Below are 18304 nucleotides of genomic sequence, written 5' to 3'. Positions count from 1 at the left end.
TTTGCCCACTCACTTAATCTATCTCTGACCTTTTGTAACTTCCTGCTCCCATCTACATGATTTACTGTACCTCCTAACTTAGTGTCATCTGCAGACTTGGATATACAACTCTCTATTCCTTCCTCCAAGTCATTGCTATTTGTGATGAAAAGCTGAGGCCCCAGTCACATAACAACATACACAAACCTGAAGACACTTCGTGTGTAATTAGGAATCTGATAAGGTTTAGGCCTAGAAATTGAGTTTGCCTCCGCCAGGGCTGTAGCGCCCGAAATTTAGCGCCAGCGTTAATTGCCGCTGCGCCCGCCAAAAATTCAGCTGCGCCGCGCCCAGACGGCTGCGGGCGCTAATGGAGGGTGTCAGCGCCTCGCAATGGGCGCTGAATGCAGGATTGCGGCGCTAATCCCCCGCTGCGGCACCCGATGCGGTGCGGCAGGCTGGGGTACTGCAGGCCTCCTCCTTCTGTTAAGGAGGAGCTGCCTGCAGCCGACCGCTGGCCGGTGGAATCGCACGAAAAATGAGCCCGGCACCTCGGAGAAGTGCCGGGCTCAAGGCCCACACACATCTGTGCCGCGGGGGGGTGGTGGAGAAGTCCGGGGAGGGAGGTGCGGGCAGGCGGCCGCCGGGAAAGCGGCCGGCCGCCGCGCCACCTTAATGCGCCGGCGCTAAGTCCAGCAAGAAACTTTTGAAAAATCGTTGGTTGCGGCTGCCACGGGCGAGGCGGCCGCAACTGAATTTCGGCGTCCGGTCGCGTTACCACGGCAACTGGGACGCTGCGCACACCGATGACGTCATCGGTGCCGGCGCAGCACTACCGGCTAACGCCGATGGTAGGGCCCAAATCAATTTCCGAAGCGGCTATAATTCCGGCGCAAGGCCCTCTAGCGCCTCTAATTGGGCGCTAACCCCACTCAATTTCTAGGCCTTAGTTTCCATTCAAAAGAAAGCAGTTACTGCAATCCTAACTACAGCAGGGTCATCATGGCATTCTAAAGTCATGTGATAGGGAAATGATGATAACAGCCAAACAGACCAGGAAGAGCCAAGATTTGATCACTGGTCTTTGCAAAGGTAGCAGAGCTCAGTCAAGGCAACAATAGGCTCTGTAATTGGTCTCAGTGTCCCCGTAGTAGGGGGGAAAAAATCACAGCTTGTGTTCCCATTCCTGATCACTAGCCAGTGATTCTCTTGGAAAGCAACCATGTGCAGACAAAATGTGGCTTAGCTGGGGTATTCTCCACAGAAAACAGCCGGTTAACATTCACTGTCCAGAATCAAACATGAGGAATGTCCACTTGGATGAAGTGCCAGGAGGCTGGCAGTAAACAAGGAACTGTACCTCAGTGTAAGTCACCACCTTCAAGAGAGGCAGGTACAGGAATGGCAACCCAGAGATCATGATTTCAAATCCTACCGTGAATTCAATAAATCTGGTCATTTGTGGGCTTGCACCCCCAGAAAATAAAATGACCATGAAAGGTGCTGGATTGTTATAAAAACCCAACTGGCTCACTAATGTATTTCAGGGAAGGGATTCTGCCACTCCTTCCTGGTCTAGCCTAGATATGACTCTAGTCCACACTACATGATTGACTCATGATGTCCTCTGAAGTGGCCTAACAAGTCACTCAGTTGAACAAGCAATCACTACGTTCAGGGCAACTAGGGACGCACAACATCACCCACATTCTAAGAGCAACTTTTTCAAAAAGGAGAGTTATCATTCAGGCCCTCTCCTAACCCTACTTATTTGTGTTCACAGCTAATTGCAGATTTATAGGCATAATAATCACATTTCTTATAAGTCAAAACTCACAATTAAAAATATGCAGCTAACAATGTACCTTTGTGCCACTGGGTTGCATGCCAAAATTCATGCAGGATGCCCACCAAGGTTAGACCACACTTGGAGCACTGTGAACAGTTCTGGTCTCCATATTATAAAACTGATATAGAGGCACTGGAACAGGTGCAAAAAAGATTTACTAGACTGATACCAGAACTGAGAGGTTGTACCTATGAGGAAAAATTGAACAGGCTAGGGCTCAATTCTCTAGAAAAGATAAGACTGAGGTGACCTGATAGAGGTCTTCAAGATTATGAAAGGGTTTGATAGGGTTGACGTAGAGAAGATGTTTCCACGTGCGGGTGAGACCAGAACGAGGGGCCATAAATATAAGATAGTCGTTAATAAATCCAAAAGGGAATTCAAGAGAAAAAATTTTACCCAGAGAGTGGCTAGAATGTGGAACTCGCTACCACAAGGAGTGGTTGAGGTAAATAGCATAGATGCATTCAAGGGGAAGCTAGATAAGCACATGAGGGAGAAAGGAATAGAGAGATATGTTGATGGGGTTAAATAAAGAGTGGGAGGAGGCTTGTGTAGAGCTTAAACACTGGCATGGACTTGTTGGGCAGAATGGCCTGTTTCAGTGCTGTAAATATTTTGTAATACTTTGTAATACCATGAATGCTCCTGATCCCTTAAATAGGCAGAAAAACAATACTGTTAAACCATACAGCTCAAATTAGTACTACAAATCAGATATTACATAAAAGCAACATAAACCAGCAGCTATCAGCAATACAGTGTAACTTACATCAATATTTTAAACTGTTTTCACAACTAAAATAATAAGTGTTTGAATTCTTAGAGTCCTTTTCAGAGTCCTTGATACTTTATACATGGAACATGCTTGTTCTCGCTCTGCTGTGACATAGAGAATAAATGGTTAATGAATGAACTGAACGACACAGGGCTGCTCCTGTGTAATCTAGGTATGCTCCTCGATTCCTTTGAATTGAAAACCAACTTCTCTGAAGGTCACCCCCAATTCATTCTCAACAGGCTGGTAATTATAATATTAATTATTCCTGTCATCCAAGTAGACGGGTATGTGGATAAGGGCCCCATCGCTGTCCGGAGAGATATTTACTAAGCCAGGCCTGAAATCACTCCTTTAATCATTATGGCAATTCACAGACAGAGCTCTGTTTCTCCTCATAGCTTTAAACTTGCCTAAAATATCATTTCACAACCAGAGCTGTTAACTAAACAAAGCAGATCCTTTCAGAGTACAGCTCAAAGGGTTACATTGAAAATACATTGACCTAACTAAACATCCACAAGGAAAGCTACAATACAGAACTATTTTAGGATATGACATAGGATGGGGCCTCATGTTTGTCACAGAGACAATCGAGGGAAATTGGAGCAGAAAAAAAATCAAATATGGGAGCTGCCTTTTTTTGGCTGATTGATGCAAACTCACTTTTTATACAGTCAACTCATGATTGATGTTGAATGCATGAGAACAAGTTAGTGTCTGGACAAGTAAACTGTCAGAAAACATGGAACTTCCCAATCAGGCTACTTCTTGGCAAACTTGCAGTACTGGGGTCAGTGTCATCTCAGAATCACCATCACACTCATCGAGTGCAATGACTGCCCCTGCTACCACAAAATAGGACAAAAGGCCCATACAAGACTGAGATCATCTATGTAACAGATAACAGGACATGCTTTCAAAACTTATCTAACCTCTAAATTCATCTGATGATTACAAACTACTCAGACTTTGCTGTCACCGTTTTTATGATGTCTTATGACATTAATTATATTCTGACTTGTACCCCTCCCATTGGTATCAGTCATTCTATATACAAACCATCTGAATTCTTTCATTAGATTAAATCTTGTGACTCACTCCCAGTTACCTTTTACTCATTTATTTTCTAATTTTCTCCACTTCTCACCTAAGGGTTATTACTAATGACGTTGGGCTCCACAGATGAATGTAGTTTCTGATACTTTGTCCAAATTATTATTCTTAATATATGAGCCCAGACAATGAATGTTGACAGGTCATTCAATGACTGAGAGCATCACAGACTAGCTCAATCCTTTCCTCACCTGATCTCCATATACATGCATACTTTCCAGCAGGGATCACTCGTTAGTGATCAGAAATATCAATCCTGACTTTTCCTTCTCTAGTCCATACATACTGAGGCCAGTTGCCCCACCTCCACCATTAAGCCAGCCAAGATCCACAAACCCAGCATTATTCAGGGCTCAAACCAGTGTCCTTCCTAGTTGCTGTGGCTCAGTACTACAGTTCTGTGGTAGATTTACCCACTCAGCATTCATGGGCCTCATATATATTTATCGATCTGATTGTCTATTATCTTCTTTCCACCATTAGCAGGTTCTTTTTAACTGTCAGATATTGTATAATGTTTTATTGTTCCTTATACTGATGAATTATAAATCATAACAATTATAATGACTTAACATTCATAATAAGGTTTTTGGAGCTCAGTGACATGTTCGGTGACATGGCCAGTACTCAGCATTCTGCAGTATGCTGATTCTTTGTATAAACGTGACTCCATTTTTATAATCATATATAGCTACAATATTAATAGGTTATTGTGCTGTTTCATCTATATTAGATATATTGATTGTGAAAGTATTAGCCCGGATTTTGCGGTGGTAATGATGATGAAACTGGCAACGTTCGCTGTCATTACCCCTCTGAAACTGACCGTAACCTCAAGTTGCAGTCAGTCATTCTCTGCTTTGTCACAGGCTGCACTGTGGAACTCCCCATAGCTGGCAATCAATGAAATCACTTGAACTGATGAAAACTTTCACTTTCCCATTCTAATATCGCTGTTAAACACTCCATAAAAAGTTAAGCCTTGTTGAAATAGGTGTAACTGGGGTTTTAATGGCATATTGACTGCTGAACAGCCATTCTGGCCCTAAAAAAATACTTTTATATTTGTGGAATGTCAAATTTCTCCATTATGATAAAAATTACTAGATTTTAAAAATAATAAAACATTTTTTTTAAGTTTGTTTATGATATTTCAGATTCTACCTTAACCCCGTGTGTATGTCCCAACTTTATTTCACTCTCTGTAAAAAATTGTAAAAGCGAATGATAATCAGTGCTTTTTATTTCCTGGTTTGCTGCCTGTGAGAATTCTTCAATGTTAGACAGCTTGATGACATCACTGCTGCTTACGCTGGAGTTCTCCTTTTGACAGTGGTACAATCAAATTAAGGTCGAGAAAGCTAAAGTTTTCGTGACAGAGATCGCGAGATCTTTGTGTGCAGCTTTCTTCTAAGTCAGCGGTGATTGCCGTCACTTCGCTGCTGACCGCAGATTCCAAGCCATTGTATCATAGAAAATCATTCCAAATTTTATTTCAGGATGAAAATGATGGTAAGTACAGTTACATTTGTAACTGCCTAGGAATTCAATATCCACTTACAAATGTATTTCTCTTTCTTTGAATTCAAACTATATTGAGGTATAGTATTTCCTTTAATCTCTAGTAGCTGAGCTGAAAGCCAGCCTAGATAGATAGGATGAATGATTCCTTTCTCCGCTGACTGCAAGTGGTCTGTGATGATTTTGAGGCAGTCACAATCCAGTTCCTATTGACATGGGCCACCACTACAAAATCTGCCCATAGCTGAGGAAAAATGGGCATTAAACTAGCAGAATCACTCAGAGAGGTCATGAGGATATATGTGATTTCCGGAAGGAGTGGGCTTGAGGGGTAAACTGATACTTTCTGGTTCAATGCTTTCATATGTTCTGAAGTGTGTCTGGTGTGAGAAATGGAAACATCACACTGCTACAGGAAGAGGTGGGATTCCAGCACTGGGGTTCAGGCACACTGTTGAGACAGACGCCCTGAAATTGCGAGACACAAGCCCAAAATTAACTTTAATGGCAGCTAAATCAGAAGCACTGCTAAGTGGGTGTGCTGATGCCCGTGATCATTCAGGTTAAGTATGCCAGGAGTCGAGCCACACAATTTTAGAGTAGAGGGAGCTTTATCGTGAGTCTAACCAATCTTGTACCTAACTCAGGAGCTCTTGCTGGTATCACTGGTGAATGGTGAAAATGTGTTCTATTCCAAGCATTGACAGCCCTCAATTTGTCAAATATGAAACAAAACTCATCAAAAAATATATATTTGAAAATCGCAACAATCATCATCAAATTTTGTACAGTTTATGACAACTTAAAAACTACCCTCTACCCCCTCATGAATTATTACCTTTTGAATAGTTTTAAACCTGAAAATCCATCATGAGAAAATGTGCCCCTCCCGTAATGTCCATTATGACAGGGTACAAGTAATCAATCCAACAAAAACACCAAAGACAGTCACATAGTCATGTCAAAAGTTGGAGCTTTAACATGTAACAGTAAATTGGTGGGGTACAGGTTTCTTCATCTCTCACACAGTTCTCCACTCATTGTATTGCCTCATTAAGCTCAGAGGCTAAGTCCTTCCCAAAAGGAATCAAGACAGGAAAAATTCGATGGTAAGTCATTCTCCAAGGGCTGTGTTGCATAACTCTGTAGTGGTTGGTTTCAAAGTAACATTGCTGAAAGCCTGAAATCAAGTTTCCTGCCTACATTCTTGGCTGTAGATGCTACAAGGAAGCCCCACCAGGGAAGAAGAGTGAAATCTGACTTAAAAGGAAAGGGGGAGTATTACCTTGACCAAATAAAAACTCTACCAATGTCCTTTTTATCATCAAGAGCTTGTATTGACTTTGTGTTTCAAAGCTTAATTCTTAACAGTCCTAATTGCCATACTTTTATGTTATTATTTTAAGATCTGGTGCCACACATGTATAGAATCTTTTGTTAAAAGCACCCTTCCCCCATTTTGGGTTTTTCCTTCCCCCTCCACACCACTGCCAGACTGACAGGGAAGAAAACAACCTATATCCTCATTGCCATCAATTCAGCTTCAAGTCAAGCAATAGGAAGCTCATGAGAATGAAGTTGAATGACCCTTCATTCACTTTTTCTCCTACATAAAGAAATGTCTCACCTGAATGGACTGACTGGTATTGGGAACTCATCATTTAAGAAAATTGTAGGAAAAAACTTGCATCTCCTAGTTCTGTGGCACAGATTATTAATACACTTTTGTGCTGTGTCACCAGGTGCCATTTTAAGTGGTCAGACAAATCTAAGTTATGAGACATCAATCTTGACATGCTATTTAGCGATGTGAATCCACACTTACACATAACTCTTTTCACTGTTCTTAGGAAGAAAAAGAAGTGCATTCGATACATGCAAGGAGAAGCCAGGTGCACCAGCCCAATTTCTTCAGATGGAAGTGTGATGGACTGTCCTTCCTCTCCTCCTAATGCACTCCAGCCTCCAGCAGAAACTTCAGCCAAGCTTGCTAACTCTGCAGACTTAGCGCAACAAGCGCAGCCAAACCCAGTCTCTTTCTCTGCTCAGCCCCAGCCTAACACAAATCTAACTGGACTTTCTATAACGTCTACACCGGACTCTCAACAATATAATAGTACTTTACTGAACATCCCACACCAGCACACGATGTCAAGATAATGGGCAACTTCTACCATAATCACTATTTGATTAGTAGCATCCTAGTGCGTGAATACGGAGATTCCATGATGCCTTTAACCAGGCCCAACCAGTGTAGTGCACATTCAAAGAACAAGTGGCTCTGAAGTGTACTTAAACTTTGGCATCCTTTCAAGACACAAAACAAAATCCGATTCTACTCTTTCAAGATTTTCCAATGAGGAACATTGGACGATTGAAACAATATGCAAGTTGTCATTTAAAGTGTTCCTGGCAGTCTTTATTTTGATTGTTCCATATATGATGGAGTTCAAAACTATCAAAAGTTCAAATATCCAATCAGTTTATTTATGGCCATTTAACCAACAAAACCAGGCTATTTCCTAGTTAGTGTTTTTATTTTGGGCCCTGTTTATCTTTGTATATGCCAGTTATATAAATACATTCCTCATTCCCACAGTTCGGTGGCAGAGCAAGTTGCCTTCTTCCTCCACCTGTAGCAATGGAAGCAGTTCTGAGTTAGAGTTTATTAATTCATCCAATCTTGGATATTTTACAATATTTGCCACCCAAAGAAAATTTCTGGGTCTTCTTCCTTAAATCAAAAGCATTCTGATTTGGTGTTGTTTTCAGCACTAACTAGATTAGTTTAATTAGCATTAGTTTATATTAATCCTACAGTCCATAAAATGTTATGTAGCTGTATTTAATTCGTCTAGGGAGCATTATCTCTTCATAGACAGGGCCTATTGATCAATACACTTTAAGAAAAGGTGAACATAGATGGCTACTCTCTCCAAATGGTTTTGTTAGTTAGGGTTTGACCCCGTCCCTCATCTACCCTCAGCAGCTGGACATACATGTCCTTCAAGTGGATATTTTCACCAGATATGATCGCTGTTGATGGACGAAACAGGGAGACAATGTGCTTCAGGTGTTATAGTGGAAGAGGCTGTATCTCAATTCTCCTCCCCCTATCCCTCCTCTGTGACATCTTAGTAAGGCCTAGGCTAGAGTTAGACCAAGTCTAATTTGAATACTTTTTATATATCCTAGTTTGCTTAAAATTCATTACATTTAAAAGTATACTATTGAAATTTGATGGACCTACAAATATGGATTTGTTTCTTTTTTACTTCAGTTTCTAATTTTTAATTAAGTTGCAGTACATGGTGAATAGATTACATTTCTGTCATTTTGATTTTAGAGTGCATTACTTCCACAGCTAAGTACTGTCCCTTTAAATTTGTAAATTTTAGTTGTGTGGCAAACTTGAAAAATCAACAGCGGATGGAGCCTGGAAGCTTGAAATGGGAGGGGCAGTGGGAGGGAGAGGACTCACTTCAGGTGAGCCAGTAAATCAATGCCTGTGATTCTCAATCCAGGCATTGTATTTGGCAAAAGGGCTGTGGAATTGCCCCACCACCCAGCCTCCTAGCTCCACCCTTCTAGGTAAAATTCATACATTTAGTCATCAACAGCTATATCCTACTTTTGAATGCAATAATATGTTGTTAAACAAATGTATTTATTTGCATTACACATTTATTTCCATTATATTCAGCAGTTCCTACCATTGAGCAGCCCAGAGTTAGTTCCTCCTTCCCTCAGTGTCCTCACAGCCCAGTCTGGTAGTGTTGAAGAGAAACATTACATATGAGCTTTCCACTACCTCCTTTGTGACCAGGGTTGACCTGGCCATAGAGGAAATCAGGAGATTTTATATTATCGGCACCTTCCATTTTCTGTGAGAATCGTAAAGAATCTCGCGTCATTTCAGGAGAGCCAGTTCGCCCCTGCTTGTGACTATTCAGCTCAAAGGAATCTTCTGCTTTTCCTTCAAAAGCGCCTTGAGTTCACCAGCTATGAGGTGTACAAAGCATTTAGACACACTGGGCCATAAGTAAATCAAACTAAATGTTAGAAATGTCATATCAGCCTCTGAGGTGAGGTCCTATTGGGACAGGGTAGCATAGTCGGTTAGGACATTATCTTCTCAACTTTCAATCTGGGTTTGAATCCAGCTGAGATTAATGAGTTGAGAATCTCCTCTCTCTTGCAGCTGTACGGATCCTGTGGGAAATGAATCTGGGGCAGTCTCAGCCCAATTGTAAAAATTTCAGACTTAAACGGTTCACAAATTGTTATTAAACTGAGAATCTCAATCAGAGAGCCCATAAGATTTACTGCTGTGAGAAATGGAAGTGTCGCACTAGTTCACGGGGGTTGCTTTTCTGTAGTTTGGGTTAAGGCACGTTGTTGGAAAGAATAGAGAGCTTTACCCTGCGTCTTGCACCTGACACTGGGTGTGAAAAGTAAAATAAAATGTTCCATTCTCCAGCATTGGCCTCCCACACCTAATGAACATAAAATCAAAGTAATTTGTGAATTCCTCAACTACAGTGAAGCATGTAGTCCAATGAAGGAAAAATACTTACAGTAACTATCTGTGGCATTTGCTAGGTCTCATTTAATGTAGCAGGCCTTATGGAAGAGCCACTGAGCTCCAGAATTGGATCCAAACCTGACACTTGTGCATCTCCTCCCCCTCTCCTTCCGCATGTTGAGATTTATATGTTAACTGTGTGAAGAGTAAAATGAATCGATTAAGATATTTTTGTCTGCGGTATAGCATCTGAAAACATTTATTTTAAATAATAATAATTGCTTTCTATGTGTATTACATTGGTTGATGGGTCTTTCCATTGTTATTAAAAGACTGCTTTTCAGGCAGTTAAAAATGAGCATTTATACTGTCAAACAGATAAATGAGGTCAATATTTGACCTGGATGTTACTTTTATGAAGTCCTGAAATGGTCGAGCAATCACTTAGTTTTGTTGTTATTATTTCATTTTCTCGCCTATTTGTATAAAAAAATTGACAAAAATAACAAAAAAAATATATAAATATGAAACTCGATGCTTTTGCTTTTCTGTGTGTGTATTTCAGGCTGTTGTAATATTTTTATGAGCTATATTTTTGGGGGATTAAAAAGAAAGGTAGACATAGACAGGGATTTTATAACAGTTTTATTATTTAGTATTTCCCACTAAGTATTGTTTCGCCCTCAGTGACAAACTTGTCAGCTGTTTTTTTTCTTCCCGCAAGATTTGTTTGCATTTTTGTAGAAAACTGCTTTCAGAGATGTCTTATCCCCTTCGACAATGTAATTACAGTCCAAGAAAAATGCCAGTAACACACGGTCAACCCCCATGTTGATAGACAACCAAAAATTGTAAGTAAGTAGAAGGGATCAAATCATCGAAAACTGTACTATTTGCTGAAAAAAATAAAAAAAAATAATATTTTGATTGAAGTGAAGTATGCAGCATGGATAGATCTGTTATTTTATTTCTGTGCTTCTTCATTGCTTTACACATTTTCTCATCTTTGTCAAATGCCTTGTAGTAGATGTTTGAGGGGAATTAATAATCCCCACAGGCTTACACAGTATGATACTGCCCTGCCAAAACACACAAAATATCTCCAAAACTAAATATTTGAATCCTATTTGAATTTATTTCACATTGTGTTATCTTGTGGGCTCTTCCACTTTCCAAACCCATTCCCCTCCCCAACTCAGTGAAGGGCTAACTAGAGCTAAATTTTTGCCTGCACCCGCTTTCGGAAGTCCTGATGTATTTGTGCACATACTCACATGTGTGGTGCATTTGCTGCCAAGGCTGGCCATGAAGCGGAAAATGACACTTGTTCTCTGTGCATGACTGCTGCATTTTTTTGCCATGCTCAGTAGCCATCGAGGAATAAACTACGCCGGTTCCAGACGCAAGGTAATTGGGGAAATAAGAAGATGGTACCAAAAATGGTTGGAAATTCTGCACTTTTTTTTGTTGGTCTAAGCCTAAGATGACTTTAAATGTCATAAGAACATAAGAACTAGGAGCAGGAGTAGGCCATTCGGCCGATCGTATTGATGTAGAAATTGAGCCATGATCTTATTGAATGCTCCGCCATTCAATAAGATCAGGGCTGAACTTCTACATCAACTCCACTTTCCCACCCTATCCCCATATCCCTTGACTTATGAGTGCCCAAAAATCTATTACTGTCAGTCTTGAATATACGATAGCGGATATGAGTTCACAACTACAGCTTTCTCATGAGACAGGTGCATATTTTCCATCTAATATAGTAAGCGCATTTCTGTGGGCCCAGCTATATTATAACTAATTCTTATGCTTTAAAAAAAAAATCATTCATAAAAGTACATATTCATGAAGTTACTACCAGCTTTATTCTGTCAGTTTGGCAGGAAAATACATTGATTCACTGGGATTGTTGACCCTGGTGTTCTGCTGGGCCAGGTAGATGAAGGATCTTGGCACCTGTGCAGAGTTGGATCAGAGCTTTGGTCTAGGGACTGTAGTGAACTTGCTTTCCCTTCCTATGTTGAGTTGCTTTTGCTATCCCTAGGGAGTGACCTTACTGCTTGTGTGGGAGAAGGAGTGATATCAGTGTATAAGCCGCCAGGGAGAAGTCTTTCTTAAGCTCCTTGTGCAGCATATACATCACCTATTCCGCTTGTTGCTATGGGAAGGATTGCCTTTCATTCTAATGAGATGATGCACCTCCTTTCAGCCAACTTGAGAACTATCCTAGTATGCATGTTGTACAGGGGCAAGGGGGTTGCTTTTCAGTGCATAGGCCCAGCAAACATGGGCTAGGCCTGCAGGCTAATCATAATCATTATGGCCTTCAGTCCCACTGCCCAAAACATGTGTAGCATTGTACAACACTCAAAGAAATAGTAATGTTAATACAAAAGCAAAATACTGCAGATGCTGGAAATCTGAAATAAAAACAGAAAATGCTGGAAACACTCAGCAGATGAGGCAGCCTCTGTAGAGAGAGAAACAAAGTTAACGTTTCAGGTTCTGATGAAAGGTCGTCGACCTGAAACGTTAACTCTGTTCCTCTCTCCACAGATGCTGCCTGACCTGCTGAGTATTTCCAGCGTTTTCTGTTTTTATTATTAATGTTAATCATAATTCATTGAAGGGCTAACTGATTTTTAAGGGGAGTCCTGATGGTGACCCTATCAACTCGACAATGGTCGCAATCCCACCGTGCTGATCCTGCTGGAGTTTGTGGGGTCAGTGAGTGGGCACCTCATTTGCTTGGGGCTAGTTAGACTGCTCTGCACCTAGTACCAAAGAGCAGAGCATACAGGGACCCCTATTTGCAAGTAGGCTCCCATATAAAACAGGCAGGTACTCTGGCCACCTATTTTCATGATGGGTTGGAGCAGAAATGGGGCAGGAAATTTTCAGAGCGCTACCATCCCGTCCCTGCCCAGCGGAGGCCACGGAAATCAGTCTTAGCCTGTTTAAAAAAATCAATCAAACTTTCAACATCATTTGTTCTGTCCAAACATGAATACTGTTGATGCACAACATAAAAGTTTTATTTTATGTAAATGGTAATTTAAAACAAAGTGCCACTTATATAAGATTTATTTGTATAGAATTACAGTGATTCCCCCCTTATTAAACTAGAGCTGTGTCTCTATGTTTTGGTGATGTCACAAAGGGAATGATACATCAAAGTGCTCCCCCACAGTATAGCAGACCAAATTTTGGCTTCACTCTTCACAAGATAGATACAGATGAGGAAGACCATTCTTTGTTTCATCCATCTAGAAAACCCCTACGGTCCTCTACAATCATGGCATCCAACTGTTTCTTAAATTATTCCAGGGATTTTGCCTTCTCTACCCTAGTGCATTCCAAATGCTGGTCTGTTGTTTGAAGAGGATGTCCTCATAGCAATTCTAAGTTTGCCTTTCACTACAACAATTTGCCTTTAATATCGAAAAGACGTCCCAAGGCATTTAACAGTGACATAACAAAAACAACTTGCAATTACATAGCACCTTTAACATAGTAAAACGTCCCAAGGCGCTTCACAGGAGCGTTATCAAAAAATATTTGACAGCGAACCACATTGCAAGGGGGATGGAGTATAAAAACAGGGAAGTCTTGCTTCAGTTATACAGGGTACTGGTGAGGCCACACCTGGAATACTGCGTACAGTTTTGGTTTCCATATTTAAGAAAAGATATACTTGCTCTCGAGGCAGTTCAGAGAAGGTTCACTCGGTTGATTCCGGGGATGAGGGGGTTGACTTATGAGGAAAGGTTGAGTAGGTTGGGCCTCTACTCATTGGAATTCAGAAGAATGAGAGGTGATCTTATCGAAACATATAAGATTGTGAGGGGGCTTGATCGGGTGGATGCGGTGAGGATGTTTCCACTGATGGGTGAGACTAGAACTAGGGGGCATAATCTTAGAATAAGGGGCTGCCCTTTCAAAACTGAGATGAGGAGAAACTTCTTCACTCAGAGGGTAGTAAATCTATGGAATTTGCTACCTCAGAGATCTGTGGAAGCTGCAACATTAAATAAATTTAAAACGGAGATGGACAGTTTCCTAGTTGATAAGGGAATTAGGGGTTACGGGGAGAGGGCAGGGAAGTGGACGTGAGTCTATGTTCGGATCAGCCATGATCCTATTGAATGGCGGAGCAGGCCCGAGGGGCCGTATGGCCTACTCCTGCTCCTACTTCTTATGTTCTTATGTTCTTATAAGGAGATATTAGAACAGGTTACTAAAAGCTTGGTCAAAGAGGTAGGTTGTAAAGAGCATCTTAAAGGAAGAGAGAGAGGCAGAAAGGTTTAAGGAGGGAATTCCAGAGCTTAGGGCCTAGGCAGGTGAAGGCACGGCCACCAATGGTGGGGCAATGAAAATCGGGGATGCGCAAGAGGCCAGAATTGGAGGAGCGCAGAGATCTCGGAGGCTTATAGGGCTGGAGGAGTTTACAGATATAGGGCGAGGCCATGGAGAGATTTGAAAACAAGGATGAGAATTGTAAAATTGAGGTGTTGCCAGGCCGGGAGCCAATGTAGGTCAATGAGTACAGGGGTCATGGGTGCACAGGACTTGATGCAAGTTAGGATATGGGCTGCTATGTTTTTTTCATATTATACAATCTTACAGCACAAAAAGAGGCCATTCGGCCCATCGTACCTGTGCTGGCTCTTTGAAAAAATTGTCCAATTTAGTCCCACATCCCAACATTTTCCCCATAACCCTGCAAATTAGTCCTCTTCAAGTACATGGTAGTGCATTCCAGACCTTAACAACCCTCTGTGTGAAAGAGTTCCTCCTAATTTCCCCTCTAGTTCTTTTGCCAATTATTTTAAATCTGTGACCTCTGGTTACTGACCCACTTGCCAGAAAACAAGTTTCTCCCTACTTGCTCTATCAAAACCCCTCAGAATTTTGAATACCTCTATTAGGTCATAGAAACATAGAAGATAGGAGCAGGAGTAGGCCATTCGGCCCCTCGAGCCTGCTCCGCCATTCAATGCGATCATGGCTGATCATCCAAATTCAGTACCCTGCCTTCTCCCCATACCCCTTGATCCCTTTAGCCTTAAGAAATATATCCAACTCCTCCTTGAATATATTTAATGAATTGGCCTCTACTGCCTTCTGTGGAAGAGAATTCCATAGGTTCACCACTCTCTGGGTGAAGAAATTCCTCCTCATCTCTGTCCTAAATGGCTTACCCCTTATCCTTAGACTGTGACCCCTGGTTCTGGACTCCCCGACCATCGGGAACATCCTTCCTGCATCAAGGCCTCCCCTTAACCTTCTCTGCTGTAAGGAGAACAATCCCAGCTTCTCCAATCTCTCCATTAACTGAACTCCCTAGTCCCTGGTATCATCCTGGTAAACCTCCTCTGGACCCTCTCCAGTGCCTTGACATCGTTCCTAAAGAGTGGTGCCCAGAAATGTATACAATACTCCAACTGAGGCCAAACCAGTGATTTGGAAAGGTTTAGCATGACTTCCTTGTTTTTGTATTCAGTGCCCCTATTTACAAAGCCAAGTATCCCATGCACTTTCTGAACTGCCTTATCAACTCGCCCTGCCACCTCCAAAGATTTATGAATATGCACCCCCAAGTCCCTCTGCTCTTGTAACCTCTCAAAATAGTACCATTTAGATTATACTGCCTCTCCATGTTGTTGCTCCCAAAGTGCATTACTTTGCACTTATCCGGATTAAATAGCATCTGCCATGTGGCTGTGTGGCAAAGCCACTAACAGACTCTCACAGGGACTTGTATAATTGCCTGTAATCATGTTTATTACCTTTCAATGTTGGCTCTGGTTAAACAGAGCTAGATCGACAAAATCGCGATCTGGTGCGATGACGTCATCACATGGGTCATGTGACGTCCCCAACGGCGGGAAACGTGATGACGTCATGACGTCAGAGGTAGAGGGCGTGGCCAGCCAGTCCTCGTGTGGAGTGATAGAGAAAAGACCTGTTTAGAGCTTCTCCTGCATTTTCTTGTTTTGTAAAGTTTTAATACATTAAACTTCCAGTGAGTTTATAGATTCTTTGCTAGGAGTGCAGAGACTCCTACAACTGCCCATTTCACCAGTCTGTCATTATCCTCCTGAAGCCTGCTACTATCCTACTACAAAAAAGAAAACACTGCAAATGCTGGAAATCTGAAATAAAAACAGAAAATGCTGGAGAAACTCAGCAGGTCAGGCAGCATCTGTGAAGAGAGAAACAGTTAACGTTTCAGGTCGATGACCTTTTGTCAGAACTGGAAAAAAACAGGAAATGGAAAAGATTATTAAGCAAGTGTAGGGGCTGGGAAAGGGGGGAGGGGATGAAAGAACAAAAGGGAAGGTCTGTGATAGGATAGAAGGCAGGAGAGGTTAAGAGACATTAAGAGATATTCAAGACAAAAGGAGATGGTAATGGGACAGGTTAAGAAACAAAGGATGGCTCTAGATGAAGTGTAAATTGCGCTGGCAGAATGAAAGACAGCTGCCATGTGGAAGAGAAGAAATAAAGACACAGACAAAAAGTGTGGATAAAAAAAATATATATATATGATAGGGGCCGAGGTTATGATCTGAAATTGTTGAACTCTATGTTGAGTCCAGAAGGCTGTAAAGTGCCTAATCGAAAGATGAGGTGCTGTTCCTCAAGCTTATGCTGAGCTTCAGTGGAATAATGCAAGAGGTTGAGGATGGTGAAGTCTGAGTGGGAGTGGAGCTGTGAATTAAAGTGACAGGCAACCGGAAGCTTGGGGTCCCCCTTACGGACTGAACGGAGGTGTTCCGCAAAGCGGTCACCCAATCTGCGTTTGGTCTCCTCAATGTAGAGGAGACCACATCGTGAGCAGCGAATACAGTATACTAAATTGCAAGAGGTACAAGTAAATTGCTGTTTCACCTGGAAGGGGTGTTTGGGACCCTGGACAATGGGAAGGGGGGAGGTATAAGGGCAGGTATTACATCTCCTGCACTTGCACGGGAAGGTGCCGGGTGAAGGGGAAGGGGTGTTGGGGGTGATAGAGGAGTGGACAAGGTTGTCGCAGAGGGAGCAGTCCCTACGGAATGCTGAAAGTGGAGGTGAGGGGAAGATGCGTTTGGCTATCCTACTACAGTTTTGTATCATCTGCAAACTTTGAAATTGTACTCCCTATGCATAAATCCAGGTCATTTATATATAACAAGAAAAGCAATGGTCCTAATACCGACCCCTGGGGGATCCCACTGCATACATCTCTCCAGTAAAAAAAAGCATCCATTCACCACTATTCTACCTCTTATCCCTTAGCCAATTATGTACCCAAATTACCACCATCCCTTTAATAACATCTGCTTCTATTTTCTGAATATCTCTGTTATGTGGTACTTTATCAAATGCCTTTTTAAAGTCCATATATATAACATCTACTGCACTACCTTCATCAACCCTTTCTGTTACTTCATCAAAGAACTCATTTGGGTTAGTCAGGCACAATTTCCCTTTAACAAATCCATGCTGGCTGTCCCTTACTTAGCCATGCTTCTCCAAGTGAGAATTAATTTTGTCCTTGACAGGCCTGTAGTTACCAGGTTTATCCCTCTCTCCTTTTTTGAACAGGGGTGTAACATTTGCAATCCTCCAGTCCTCTGGCACCACTCCATAGCCAAGGAGGATTGAAAGATTATCATCAGAACTTCTGCTATCTCCACCCTCGCTTCCCTCAGGAAACTAGGATGCATTCCAACTGTACCGGGTGACTTGTTAAGTTTGAGTGATGCCATTATATTTAGTACCTCCTTGCTATCTATTTTTATTCTGTCCAATATCTCTGCTTCCATTTCCTCTATTGCAGCATTAACTTCATCCTCTACTTTTGTGAAGACAGATGCAAAGTATCTCTGTCATGGCCTCTACCTCCACAAGAAGATTTCCTTTTTGTCCCTAATGAGCTCCATCATTCCTTTAACTATTCTTTTACTTTTTATATGTTTATAAAAAAAATTATGTTCCCTTCTATGTTACCTGCTAATCTTTTCTCATACTCTCTCTTTGCCCTTCATATATCTTTTTCAATTTCCCCCTGCACGCTCTGCATTCTGACTGTTTTTTGACTGTATTCTGTATCTGACATTTGTCATAAACCTTTCTCTGTATCATTTTAACCTCTATTTCCTTTGTCATCCAGAGAGCTCTAGCTTTGGATACCACAGGCTGGATTTTGCCAATGGGGAGCTTTTGGAGGTGGGACTCCCACTTGTCGGGTTTCAGTCCCGCCTCCATTGACTTGTGGCCAACCCACGCTATTTTCCCTTGATTGACCTTGTTAAGCCCACCCAGCGGACTTAGCAGGCCAATTAAGGGGAAGTCAGTTACAGAGAACGTCAGCGTATGACGTTTCATCTGTCAAAAATTTTTGACAGATGAATTATCATTGTTTGACAGCTCTGTGAAGCTGTCAAACACTGACATTCTATGTTGTTTGATGAGTTCATGTATTCAAGACTCATCAAACCTCTTTTGTGAGCAGAAATTAGATGGCTGTTGCATTGGAGAATGC

General features: G+C 41.8%; 1 protein-coding gene across 4 annotated transcripts in view; it reads left to right on the top strand.

Moving 5' to 3' along the window:
* The window catches only part of tcf7 (transcription factor 7), a 220318-nt gene extending 209613 nt beyond the window's left edge, over positions 1–10705 (top strand). For 2 of the 4 annotated variants that reach the window (XM_085995687.1, XM_085995689.1), the window contains one exon: positions 7094–7209. Coding sequence is in view for 2 of the 4 variants with exons in the window: in XM_085995690.1 (XP_085851816.1) it covers positions 7094–7403 (310 nt within the window). In the remaining 2 variants the exon portion in view is untranslated. Of the gene's footprint in view, positions 1–7093 lie in introns of all 4 variants that reach the window. The other 2 variants (XM_085995690.1, XM_085995692.1) reach the window with 2 other exon arrangements.
* Positions 10706–18304: the final 7599 nt, after the last annotated feature.

Source organism: Somniosus microcephalus, chromosome 8 (genome assembly GCF_052327205.1).
Source record: "Somniosus microcephalus isolate GS21.2 chromosome 8, FLI_Smic_1.0, whole genome shotgun sequence".
In the NCBI taxonomy this organism is placed as follows: domain Eukaryota; kingdom Metazoa; phylum Chordata; class Chondrichthyes; order Squaliformes; family Somniosidae; genus Somniosus; species Somniosus microcephalus.
The sequence above is the reverse complement of the archived record's forward strand: the minus strand, read 5'-3'. Positions and strand labels throughout refer to the sequence as shown.